Below are 12,362 nucleotides of genomic sequence, written 5' to 3' on the forward strand. Positions count from 1 at the left end.
GACCACTTTTTTACTTAAAATGAGAACGCAGCCTTCTTGTGTCATATATGGCCTTAGGTCATATTGGTTCATTTCTGCTGAATGGATGTCTGCACACACACACTTATATTTATCCAGCTATCATGTATCTATGTATTTATTTAAATTTCACACTGACAAATGGTCATAGTAAAAAAAAAGAAAGAAAGAAAGAAAGAAAGAAAGAAAGAAAGAAAGAAAGAAAGAAAAGGAACAGACAAAAACAAAACAACCAAATCATCTGAAATCCCATTCAGAGAAAACCACTGTGCACTTTGTTGTGCATTCTTTTAGACTATTTCCTGGGCAAATATATACATGCATATATATTTGTGTATGTATGTATATTTATGTGTTAACAAAATAAGATTATACCAGAGTACTGCTCTGTAACCTGTCTTTTTTCTCACTTAATAGTATTATGTGATTACCTTCCTCTCTTAGTAATTGTAGACCTATATATTTTTTAACGTCTGCCTAATATTTCATTGTGCAGTGTTCCACACCATTAAATGCCTATAGTAGTTTCAGTTTTTGCTATTATAAACTTTAGGTCAATAGATATACATATATATTTGTGTATTTGTTTTATTATTTTCTTTGGATAAATTCCTAGAAGTAGGATTTCTGAGTCAGTGGTTTTGGGATGCTTTCAGTATATATTGCCAGATGGCACTCCAGAAAGGTTATATCAATGTATATGCCTGCCAACAACTTATGGAAAGTTTTTTTGAGGAATAAATTGTACAGAGTAAAGTGCACAAACCTGAAGTGTGTTGCCCAGTTTTTAAAAATGTATATATTTGTGTTAACCACCATTCAGATCAAGTTATAGAACATTCCCATTACCCTAGAAAGTTCCCCTTTGAGGCAATCACTATCCTGAGTTTTGCTGTCATTGATTAGTTTTGTTCTCGAATGTCATATAAATGGAATCATATAATATATACTTTTGTGTGTCTGGATTCTTTTGCTCAACATTGTATTTTGGAGATTTATATCTATTTTTGTCCATATCAGTGTAGTAGTCCCCTTTATTTGTAGGAGACACCTAGTGGATGCCTGAAACCTCAGGTAGTACTAAACCTCATATATTCTGTTTTTTCTTATTCATACGTATGTGTAATAAAGTCTAATTTATAAATTAGGCAGAGTAGGAGATAATCACCAATAACCAAGAATAAAACAGAACAATTACAATAATATACTGTAATAGAAGTTATGTGAATGTGATCTCTCTTCCTCTCTAAGATATTTCAAGTACTGTATTTTCCCTTCTTGTGATGATCCAAGATGATAAAATGCCTACAAGATGAAGTGAGGTGAATGTGTGACTCACTGTTAGGCTACTATTGGCCGGCTGACAGTACCTCAGAAGGAGCATCACCTGTTTCCAGACCACAGTTTACCAGGACAACTGAAACTGTAGAAAGTAAATCCAAGGATAAGGGGGACTGCTACATTCCCCTTCCACGCTTTAACAATTTTTTAAAAGATTTATTTATTCAGAGGGGGGTGGGGTCAGAGACACAGGCAGAGGGAAAAGCAGGCTCCATGCAGGAGCCTGATGTGGGACTCAATCCCGGTCTCCAGGATCACACCCGGACTGCAGGAGGCGCTAAACCACTGCGCCACCGGGCTGCCCCCCTTCCACACTTTAAATATTTTTTTTTAATTTTTATTTATTTATGATAGTCACACACAGAGAGAGAGAGAGGGAGGCAGAGACACAGGCAGAGGGAGAAGCAGGCTCCATGCACCGGGAGCCTGACGTGGGATTCGATCCCGGGTCTCCAGGATCGCGCCCTGGGCCAAAGGCGGGTGCTAAACCGCTGCGCCACCCAGGGATCCCCCCACTTCCACACTTTAAAAAAAATTCTAGTGTAGGGTACTTGGGTGGCTCAGTGGTTGAGTGTCTGCCTTTGGCTCAGGTCCTGACCACCCCTCCACCCACGGCCCTGGGATTAAGTTCCATGTCAGGCTTATCCCTCTGCTTTCTCTCTGCCTCTCTGTGTCTCTCATGAATAAATAAATAAAATCTTTAAAAACAAAATTCTAGGGTAGTATTTCATTATATAAATGTTTAGATTTTAAATTTTTAATCCATTCTCCTTCTGAGGGATGTTGTGTTTGTGTTGTTTCAAATTTGAGGCTATTATGAATAAAGTTGCTGTGGGCATGCTTTACATATTTTTTTGTGAACATATTCATTTGTTTCTACCGGGTATATGTTAAGTAGTGGAATTGCTGGGGCCATGGGGTAGGTAGATATTTAGCCTTGTTGGCTACTGGCAAGCATTTTCTATGGTTACTGGGACGGTTTACACTCCCATCAGCAATGTATTAAACATTCCAGTTGCTCTACATCCTCTTCAACACCTGGAAGTCTTTATCTGGTCATCTATAGCCTTCACTGTTAAATATATGATGGGAAACATTTATCTCCTCCCCATCTTGGTTTAGATGCTTAATCCAGCTCTTACTAAAGAATTACTCATTCATTCCTTAATTCTTGTATTTAGTTAATAAATATTTATGAAGCAATTTTTATGTGCCTGGTAGTGTATTAAGCCTCGTGGATACAAAGGTGAGTAAGAATAAGCTCTTAAGAAACTCATAGCCTAACAGAAAAGACACATAGAAGCACCCAATTAAAGTATGTGATGAATGCCACGGCGTAAGCATTGCTTGCACAGAGGCACGTGGTCATGCAGAGAAGGAATAACTCATGAATGAGAGACGGGATGGCAAAGGACACCCTCGCGGTTCCAGTTCCACCCAAGAAGGGATAATGATATGGTAACATGAGCCAACACACATTGTTCTAGATACGATGACAAGTCCTTTCCATGTCATACCCTAGTCTTCAGGGGGGGTTATACTCTTAACTATGCTCGTTGACGGCTGAGTCAACTGAGGCACACGGAAGTGAAGCAACGTGTCCATAGCCACACGACTACCAAGTGCGGAAGCTGGGATTTGAGCCCAGGAAGTCCGACTCTAGAGCAAACACTGGACCCCGGCCTAGATGGCGTGTAGGGCGACGGCGGGAAGGCATTGCAGGCCCTGAACAGGCCGCTGTGCGAGGCAGGAAGATGCAGCCTCGCAAGTTCGAGAAACCTCCAGCGACAGACTCGAGGGAACGTGGGAATGGGAGCGGGAAGAGGCCCGGGATGAAAGCCGGCAGAGGCGGGATCTGGGGACAAGGAAAACTAGAAGTTGCGTGATGGCTTTTCACTGGGAGTCGCCTGTCCCTCTGCCCCATCCCCCAACTCCAAACAATATTTAAAACCTTCCACCATGCCGTGGAGCCAGCCAGGTGGGCACGCTCGCCAAATAAGTGAGCATTCCAGGGGCCCGGATGGAGCGGAAAGCCCTGCGTGAACGTGGACCCGCAGCGCCCCCTGCCGGCTGCCTGCGCTGTCCTGCAACCGTGGGGGGGCGGCGGCCCTCGGGTGGGCGGGGCACTGGTCCTGCGCCCGTGGGGTTGGGGCAGCCCTCAGTTGGGGGTTGCGGCCCTCATGTGGGCGGGGCCGCGTCCTGAGCCGGTCCGCGGGGGCGGCGGCCCTCAGGTGGGCGGGGCCGCGTCCTGTGCCCGTCCTCGGGGGCGGCGGCCCTCGGGTGGGCGGGGCCGTGGTCTGGAGCCGGTCCTCGGGGGCGGCGGCCTTCGGGTGGGCGGGGCCGTGGTCTGGAGCCGGTCCTCGGGGGCGGCGGCCCTCGGGTGGGCGGGGCCGTGGTCTGGAGCCGGTCCTCGGGGGCGGCGGCCCTCGGGTGGGCGGGGCCGTGGTCTGGAGCCGGTCCTCGGGGCGGCGGCCCTCGGGTGGGCGGGGCCGTGGTCTGGAGCCGGTCCTCGGGGGCGGCGGCCCTCGGGTGGGCGGGGCCGTGGTCTGGAGCCGGTCCTCGGGGGCGGCGGCCTTCGGGTGGGCGGGGCCGTGGTCTGGAGCCGGTCCTCGGGGGCGGCGGCCCTCGGGTGGGCGGGGCCGTGGTCTGGAGCCGGTCCTCGGGGGCGGCGGCCCTCGGGTGGGCGGGGCCGTGGTCTGGAGCCGGTCCTCGGGGGCGGCGGCCCTCGGGTGGGCGGGGCCGTGGTCTGGAGCCGGTCCTCGGGGGCGGCGGCCTTCGGGTGGGCGGGGCCGTGGTCTGGAGCCGGTCCTCGGGGGCGGCGGCCCTCGGGTGGGCGGGGCCGTGGTCTGGAGCCGGTCCTCGGGGGCGGCGGCCCTCGGGTGGGCGGGGCCGTGGTCTGGAGCCGGTCCTCGGGGGCGGCGGCCCTCGGGTGGGCGGGGCCGTGGTCTGGAGCCGGTCCTCGGGGGCGGCGGCCCTCGGGTGGGCGGGGCCGTGGTCTGGAGCCGGTCCTCGGGGGCGGCGGCCTTCGGGTGGGCGGGGCCGTGGTCTGGAGCCGGTCCTCGGGGGCGGCGGCCTTCGGGTGGGCGGGGCCGTGGTCTGGAGCCGGTCCTCGGGGCGGCGGCCCTCGGGTGGGCGGGGCCGTGGTCTGGAGCCGGTCCTCCGGGGCGGCGGCCCTCGGGTGGGCGGGGCCGTGGTCTGGAGCCGGTCCTCCGGGGCGGCGGCCCTCGGGTGGGCGGGGCCGTGGTCTGGAGCCGGTCCTCGGGGGCGGCGGCCCTCGGGTGGGCGGGGCCGTGGTCTGGAGCCGGTCCTCCGGGGCGGCGGCCCTCGGGTGGGCGGGGCTGTGGTCCTGCGTCCTCCGACGGGGTCCAGGCATAAAAGGAGAAAACGCCCGCGACGCTCCGATGTGCAGCGCGATGGGCGACGCCAGATTTTGCTAAAATGGGATTAAGTTAAAAAACGCACACTGTGAAGCATTTGTCTGGTTAAATAATTTAACAGGTCTTGCATTCCTGCTTCAGTCGGTTTGAACAGAAATGCTTCTCCTGGGGCTTCTCCTTGCGAACATCATCAGACTAATCATGTGGAAGCCTGCCTGGTGCCAGTTGGACGGGGGGAGAGCGGATGGGTGCCTGGTGGTCCTGGTGATGATGGGAAAGGAGGCAAGGCAAAGTAGACCTTTGGGGAAAATGCAAACTTTTCTTGCCCGCGGAGTGTGTGTGTTAGTATTCAGAGACTGTTGGCGCATTGTTTGCTGCTCCAGCTTTCTCAGCAGAATGCGCGGCAGATGGCTTACATTTGCATTAGCCTTCTGGAGAAGGGATTCGCTACCAACAACATAAGCTGTAGCTTTTCTTTTCAGAATTTACAACAAATTGGCCAGAATGGCAATTTAAAAAAAAAAAAAAACATTAGCATCACTATTTCCACATTCCCTTTCTGAATAGGGTAAATGATTCCCTCTCCAACTGTGTCATTTGCACTTTTTTTCCCCCAAATGTTTATTAAAATGATTTAGGTATTTCATTATGCAAAATGACTTTTATCAAAAGACCTTTCTTTTTGCCCCACAGTCACCCATAATTTCTTTTGTCACTTGTTATAGAGTGGAGTTATGTGAAGCTAGGACATATTATTTGTTCTAGTCTGTATTGGATAATTTATTACATTAAGAAACCAATAATTTTCAAATATAATCAGATTTAAGTTTTTAATAAGATTCATCTTCCCATTCACACTTGCTTAATTTAAGGATATTAAATCTGCTCAGGAACGAGCTGCCTCTCAAAGCCTTGTGTGCCCATTAAAGGGCTTTATTCCTGATGTGTTAATAGGATTTAATTACATTACCGTCTTCATGCAGAGTCACAGTGCAATAGTTAACTGTGATAAGTCAAGCAAACAACAGCCTGAAAAGGAAGTGGTGGATGGTAGTTGGTTTATCGGCTTAGAAAATCAAGACGATTATTATTTTAAAATTGATGGTTGCATGCATTTGCATCATGTTTGGTTCAAATGCTGGAGAGAACAAACTTTCTCTTTTCCTTTAAAAAGAAAATCACTTAAAAGGCCACCCACATAAAAGGTGAACAATAAACACTTAACAGAAACTACTTAATTGCCATTTATCTTTTGAATTGCAATGAGATTTTTACTATCGACTATAAAGAGATTTGTTTCAACAATTTACCCTGCTATTCTTTTGTCTTTTTGCCTATCACATCCGTGATTTGGGGTTCAGAATAATAGCTGTGTTCATTGTTAAAAAGTAACGATTTTAAAATTGCTCTTTTATCCTGTCTTAAACTTTTTTCCCCCCTTGCTCCTGCCCTTATCCCCTGCACCACTTCCTGGGTCCCCCCCAATTAGTGTAATGACAGATAGCAGAGCTTTGGGATTCTGTGGCCTGACAAGAGGAGGCATCTGGATACATCCCTCAGTAAATCTTGTCAATTTCTCCATCAAGATCATTTGCATTGATTGGAAGTGTTGACTTCTGTGAATTTCCGTTTCATGTGAACTTGACAGAACTCAGTACTTTTGCTCATCACAGATGCCTGTGAAATAGAAGAATGATTTTTTTAGAGCATTCCAATGAATTAAAAAAAAAAAAAAAGAAAAAGTAAAAGAACCCAGCAATATGTTATCTGGTTGAACTTTTCACTTCCAGAGTGATTGACAACTTCTGCACATTTTCATGAGACATCACAGACCTGGCAAACAAAATTTGAGATGGTATACAGTCTTGTTTTACTCTGTTAAAAGTCATTATGTAGGTAGGTAGGGGGAAAAAAAAGGTATGAAAAGGCACCGGAGCTAATTTTTTTAAGCAGTAACTTTCTACCTCGGTCTGTCAGGAAGATGTTTCTGATGCCACTTTCTTCCCTGAGCTGTGCTGGTGGGAGGTGGAGAGAATGGGAAGAGAGCTATGCCCACACCATTGTTCTGCTTCTCTCAGAACCATCCACTTTCATCTCTTCTATGTATTGGGATTTTGTATACATTTTTAAAGCAGCTCCACTTTTCAAAAACAGTTTGAAAATCGAAGAACACCACTTTCTGCTCGGCCCATTTATTTAACATTCCTTCAAATGTCCAATCCCGCATGTCCCTACCATGTTCTCAGACCCTGCGCTCTACAGCGAGAATACAAGAGTGGGCGAGGAATCTCTCAGCTTCAAACTCCTATAACTACGTTAGAACCAAGCTGGAGGGAGGGCAGGTATGAATGCGGAATGCTCTACGATTCCTAGCTAGACAACCTAGAGTTTCTGCCATTCTAGCAGATAGCCCTCAATAAAATATTAATGCAGCTCATTTACATAGTTAATTATAAACACACTTAACATTTTCTCAGAGTTCGCATGTAGTGAAACTAATTTGAATGAATCCATAAGAGGACCATGAATAGCTGTCCACACTCACACAGCTTTCAGAAACTATGAGCAAATACTGTCAAAAGGCTCTCTCTGTGACCTGGTGGTTACTGGAAGACTACGTTGTCATCATTTTGAAAGTTGGAGACAGGGATGCCTGGGTGGCTCAGTTGGCTAAGTGTCTGCTTTCGGTTAGGGTGCTGATCCCAGGGTCCTGGGATGGAGCCCCACATCTGGCTCCCTGCTCAGCGGGGAGTCTGCTTCTCTCTTTCCCTCTGCGCCTCCCCCTGCTAGTGCTCTCTTTCTCTCTCTTTGTCAAATAAAAATTAGTTAATTAATTAATTAATTAGATCTTTTTAAAAATAAAAAGAAAGTTAGAGGCAGACCCCGTAGGACAAAGGGCACGTAGAGTCTGAGGCTGGCGTCCAGGTTCAGAGCTGCACCTTTTTCCTACCCCGTGTTCCTCCGTGTTGAGTACCGCCTGACCATTATTCACATCCTAAGCATCTATTTGGGTGATTACCCTCCAGGATTTTACCCCCAGCTTTCAATCATGCTTTTCTTTCTTCTGTTCATCTTCATTTCCCTGGAGCTTCCTTTTAGTGTTGTAGTCCCTCGGTCACTCCTCCTACGTTCAAGTAGCTTCTCTTCTAGAGTTTCTCATAGCCAGGGTGCATGTGCGTGCACGCACACATCGCACCCTGATAAAGGGGTAAAGAGAGGCCATGTCATGTGCGTCCGGTGAGAAGCCGTTGGGTGTGGCTGAGGTGCAGGGCGGTAGGGGAGAAAGGGCTGGAAGATGGCCCTGGGCCAGCTCTGGCGGTGGAAAGCAGGTGCATTGGCCTGCAGGCAGGAGAGAATTCTGGATTCACAGTATGAGATAGGAGCTACAGCTGTACCTCGATTTTCAGAATAGGCATAGTTCCAGGAAAATAAAGTGAAGTTCTCAATCTCTCTAAATAGTATTTCATTAAAAACAGTAGAGTCATTTCTTTGGAGAGAAATTTGACCTTGATGTATTAAAAAAGGACCTTTAAAAGTCTGTTGGGGCGCCTGGGTGGCTCAGTGGTTGAGCGTCTGACTTCAGCTCAGGTTGTGATCCCAGGATCCTGGGATATAGTCCTGCATTAGACTCACCGCAGAGAGCCTCCGTCTCCCTCTGCCTGGGTCTCTGCCTCTCTCTGTGTCTCTCATGAACAAATAAATAAAATCTTAAAAAAAAAGTCTATTGATAGCCACTTGTCCTTTTCTTCTTCAAGGCCCAGTTCTGTGCAAATCTCCAAACTATCCTCAGCGTTGTTTGTTTCCTCTGAAACTTTGTGGTGCTAGTCAGGTGCCATCTTTGTAATTTTAAATATTTTAAAATAGTATTTAAAAAAAGATTTTAAAAAATTATACAAAATCTATAAATTAGACTATGAGTATAACCGCATAACCATTCTTGAGTTTTTTTTTCTGAGAGAGTGTACTGTTTTTTTTCTTTTTAAAAGATTTTATTTATTTATTCATGAGAGACACACAGAGAGAGACAGAGACACAGGCAGTGGGAGAGGCAGGCTCCCTGCAGGGAGCCTGATGCGAAACTTGATCCCAGGACTCCAGGATCACGTCCTGAGCTGAAGGCAGATGCTCAACCGCTGAGCCACCCAGGTGCCCCTGGGAGGGTGTACTGTCTATCGACTTTGTTATCTACAATTAATTAAGGGCTAGAATTATGTGAAGTTATATGTTGACTCTTAGAGTTGTATCTAGATATTTTAAAAAATATTTTATTTATTTATTTGTCAGAGAGAGAAAGAGAGACAGAGAGCACAAGCAGGGGGAGCTGCAGGCAGAGGGAGAAGCAGACTCCCCACTGAGCAGGGAGCCAGATGCAGGACTCCTGGGATCATGACCTGAACTGAAGGCAGATGCTCAACCGCTGAGCCACCTAGGCCTCCCTGTATCTAGATGTTTGGGTGTAAATCATTTTTGGTAGGCAGGTAAGGTAACCATGAAGGTTTTGGGTTAGTGCCTTCTAGGACACTAACCAGTTCTGTATCTAATTTAACAAATTTATTTTAACAGTTCCTTATTAAATTTCCTATAAGTACCCAGCTCCACAAGTGCTCTGTCACCTTCTTACTGTTTTCCTCATTAGCTTATGAGCTCAATGAATCCTTTTACATGGATTTATTCTATTTGTATGAGAGTCATGTTTTTGGCTTTTTGGCAGAACAGTATGCTTTGTTAATATAATCATAAATACTTTATAGGCTTTAAAAGACTAAAATACTACATGCTTGTATACCATCAGTGCCATCAGAGCTGGTTGATGAGTCTTACACTGTGATAGCTTTGATTCATTTTGATCTAAAATCATACACTATGATAGCTGGATCATCCTCTTAGGTTAGTAGATATCTTTGTATAGTATTTGTTTGTTTTTTTACCTTCCAAATCCAAACCTTTCAAAAGGATGGGAATTTGTTATTACCGAGGATATGTGGGAAAACAGCAGTGATATAGGATCTGAGGGAAGTTATAAAATAGGACAGTCTTAAATGCTTTCTTTAAAGGTGGCATTTGGGAATACGTCTACAGCTTTCTAGACAACTATTCAGGGTTTAGTTCAATTCAACTAACTTTTATTGAGCATTTACCCTGGACCAGGCACTGTGAATGGGCCTGGGAATATAAAGATGAATGGGTTATAGTTGTGGGCTTCAGATATTTATAGCAGTATGTGATAAGGTGTATATATATATACATTAATACCTAGAGATGGAACTAATCTCTCCTCTGTAATGGAACTTGGATAATAATGATAGATATCCAAGTTCCATTACAGAGGAGAGATTAGTTCCATCTCTAGGTATTAATGAGTGACATCTGTGCTTCTTTCCAGGATAAATTGGTGTTCCTCAAGCTAGGGAATTGGGGGAAGCAAATGTCCAAGTGCAGTATTAAGGAGCTTGACATATATGGGGAATTGAATGTGATTAGCATTAGTAGAGCATAAAGTTCAAGGTGAAGAGATGAGAGGTAAGAGGGGTAAACTAAGAAGGAGCTGGCCCACCGATGACTTAGGAAGGACTTTTGAACAATGTTTTGCCTCCTACTGTTGCTTTAACAAATCACCACAAATTCAGTGGCCGAGAGCAACAAATATATTCTCTTACAGCCTGGGGGTAAGAAGTTTAGACTTCCTAAGATGGGTTTGCAGGCCACCACCAACCCTGTAGTCTCCAGGGAAGAATCTGTGTCCTTACCTTTTCTGGCTTCTAGTGGCTGCCGCCCAACCCCCATCATTCCAATGCCTGGTTCAGTTGTCACGTTACCTTCTCTGACTCTGGGCCTCCTGCTTCCCTCTTGTGATTACCTTGGGCCTGCCTGGATAATTCAGGATAATCTCCCTATGTCAAGATCCTTAACTTAATCACATCTGCAAAGTCCCTTTTGCCTTGTGAAGTCAAGATATCAGAGACTGGGATGCGGTCATCTTTGGGAGGCCACTACTCAGCCTGCTACAGTGTGTCATAGTTTTTGGAAAACTGTTTGAAGATCGTGAACAGATGATACACTGATCTAAGTGGTTCTCAAATTTTAGTGTGCGTGAAAACCAACTGGGGTGTTTATTAAAAATGATGGTGATTCAGATTCACTATCTCTGGGGTGGGTCTGGCAGCTGCATTCCTAACAGGCATCCAGGTGATTCTGATGCAAATGGTTTCCGAATTATTCCTTGGGAGATGCAGTTCTGATGGCTGGATGGATAATGGACTAGAAAGAAAAAGAACAGCAAGACCTGCGGATAGACTAATGTGGTAACACACAGTAGAAGGTGAATACATTGTTAATGATTAACAAAATCCTTTCCAAACCCCTGGGAGACAGTGTAGTATGTTCATTAAGGCCATATGTGATGGAGTCAGACAGATCTAGTTCCATCGCTTACACCTGTCACCATGGCAAGTTACTTCATTTAAGTCTCAATTTCTTTATCTGAAAATGGAAATGATAATATCTATCTTTATGGTGGTTTTGAGGATTAAATATGATGTGTCAGAAAAAGCACTTGGCACAGTGCCTGGCAAACAGTAAGCACTCACAAATAATGGCTATTGTGTTAAGTATCATTATATTTAAAGGACAGATGTTATTTTTTAGGAAAATGCTCAATTTGATTCTAAAGTGAATGTAGACTATCTATGGACTGTTCATCTGTTACACCCTTACCTAAATTTCTACGGAAAACAGAAGAAAAACAGTAACAACAAAACCTAGGAAGAACCCCTGTGAACACAGAGTCGGCCCAACTTGCTTTTAAATTTATAAGCTATTCCTCAGGACATATTCCTTTCTGGTTCTGCAGATCCTGTTTTCTGGCACTTGGCGGGCCTGAAGGTGATGATCGGTCTAAAGGCACAGGATGTAGAAACAGCAGAGGCAAAGCATCAAATGCAACAGAGATGGAGTAGCCCCTAGGAGATACCACTTGTTAGAACACACATGTAGAAATAGTGGAAAATTCCACCTGCCAAAATATCGGAAGCAAAGAAACTTGATAAAATAGGATTCAGTTCAGACACTCTCCTGCTTGCAAACTTGCGGAGAATTTTAGGACCTTTCAGAGAAATAAGAACACAGTTTATCTCAGAAGAAAGATGTTCTAACTGTGCCAGCTGGGTGACTTTACTGGTCACACACAGGCATTACAAAAATGGGAATAGAATGTTCCTCTGTGGCTATGAATACCTGGATTGAGGAATAAGATTTTTAGCACTAATCTGTAATCCAGAAGAGGAGCTTCCATATTCTGGTTCAAATGGGCTCCCTGTTTTATTAAGTGATGAAAAATTGTCCTCAAGAGAGTTTCTGTAATAATGAGGTAAACACATTTGCCTGCTGAATAAGGTCATTGGGGGTTCAGATTGTGTCAGTGTGTGGAGGTGAGACAGGAGCGAAGTGAAGCCACTGGTGGCAGATGGTGGCACCTCTGTTCCTTCATTCTTGCAGTCAACCCTACAGATCAAGAATAGTGTGCATCACTGGGGCAGAATGGGTAAGAATGCGAAAGTGTGCAAGAAAACCCTGTAGATGCATGCACTTAGCTTGGGCTGATGTTGATAGCCCACTTGGCAAAACATT

The 12,362-nt window shown here is 45.7% G+C and overlaps 1 protein-coding gene across 1 annotated transcript; it reads right to left on the reverse strand.

The window, feature by feature from the left end:
• Positions 1–2,974: 2,974 nt before the first annotated feature.
• On the reverse strand, positions 2,975–10,520 carry LOC129519796 (basic proline-rich protein-like). The gene is made up of 3 exons (XM_055340642.1): positions 10,484–10,520; positions 3,318–4,792; positions 2,975–3,214 (listed from the first exon to the last, which is right to left on the reverse strand). The coding sequence occupies exons 1-3, from the start codon at positions 10,518–10,520 to the stop codon at positions 2,975–2,977; spliced, it is 1,752 nt and encodes a 583-aa protein (XP_055196617.1).
• Between the last annotated feature and the right edge of the window lie 1,842 nt (positions 10,521–12,362).

The sequence above is a fragment of the Nyctereutes procyonoides genome, unplaced genomic scaffold (assembly GCF_905146905.1).
Source record: "Nyctereutes procyonoides isolate TBG_1078 unplaced genomic scaffold, NYPRO_anot_genome, whole genome shotgun sequence".
Taxonomy (NCBI): domain Eukaryota; kingdom Metazoa; phylum Chordata; class Mammalia; order Carnivora; family Canidae; genus Nyctereutes; species Nyctereutes procyonoides.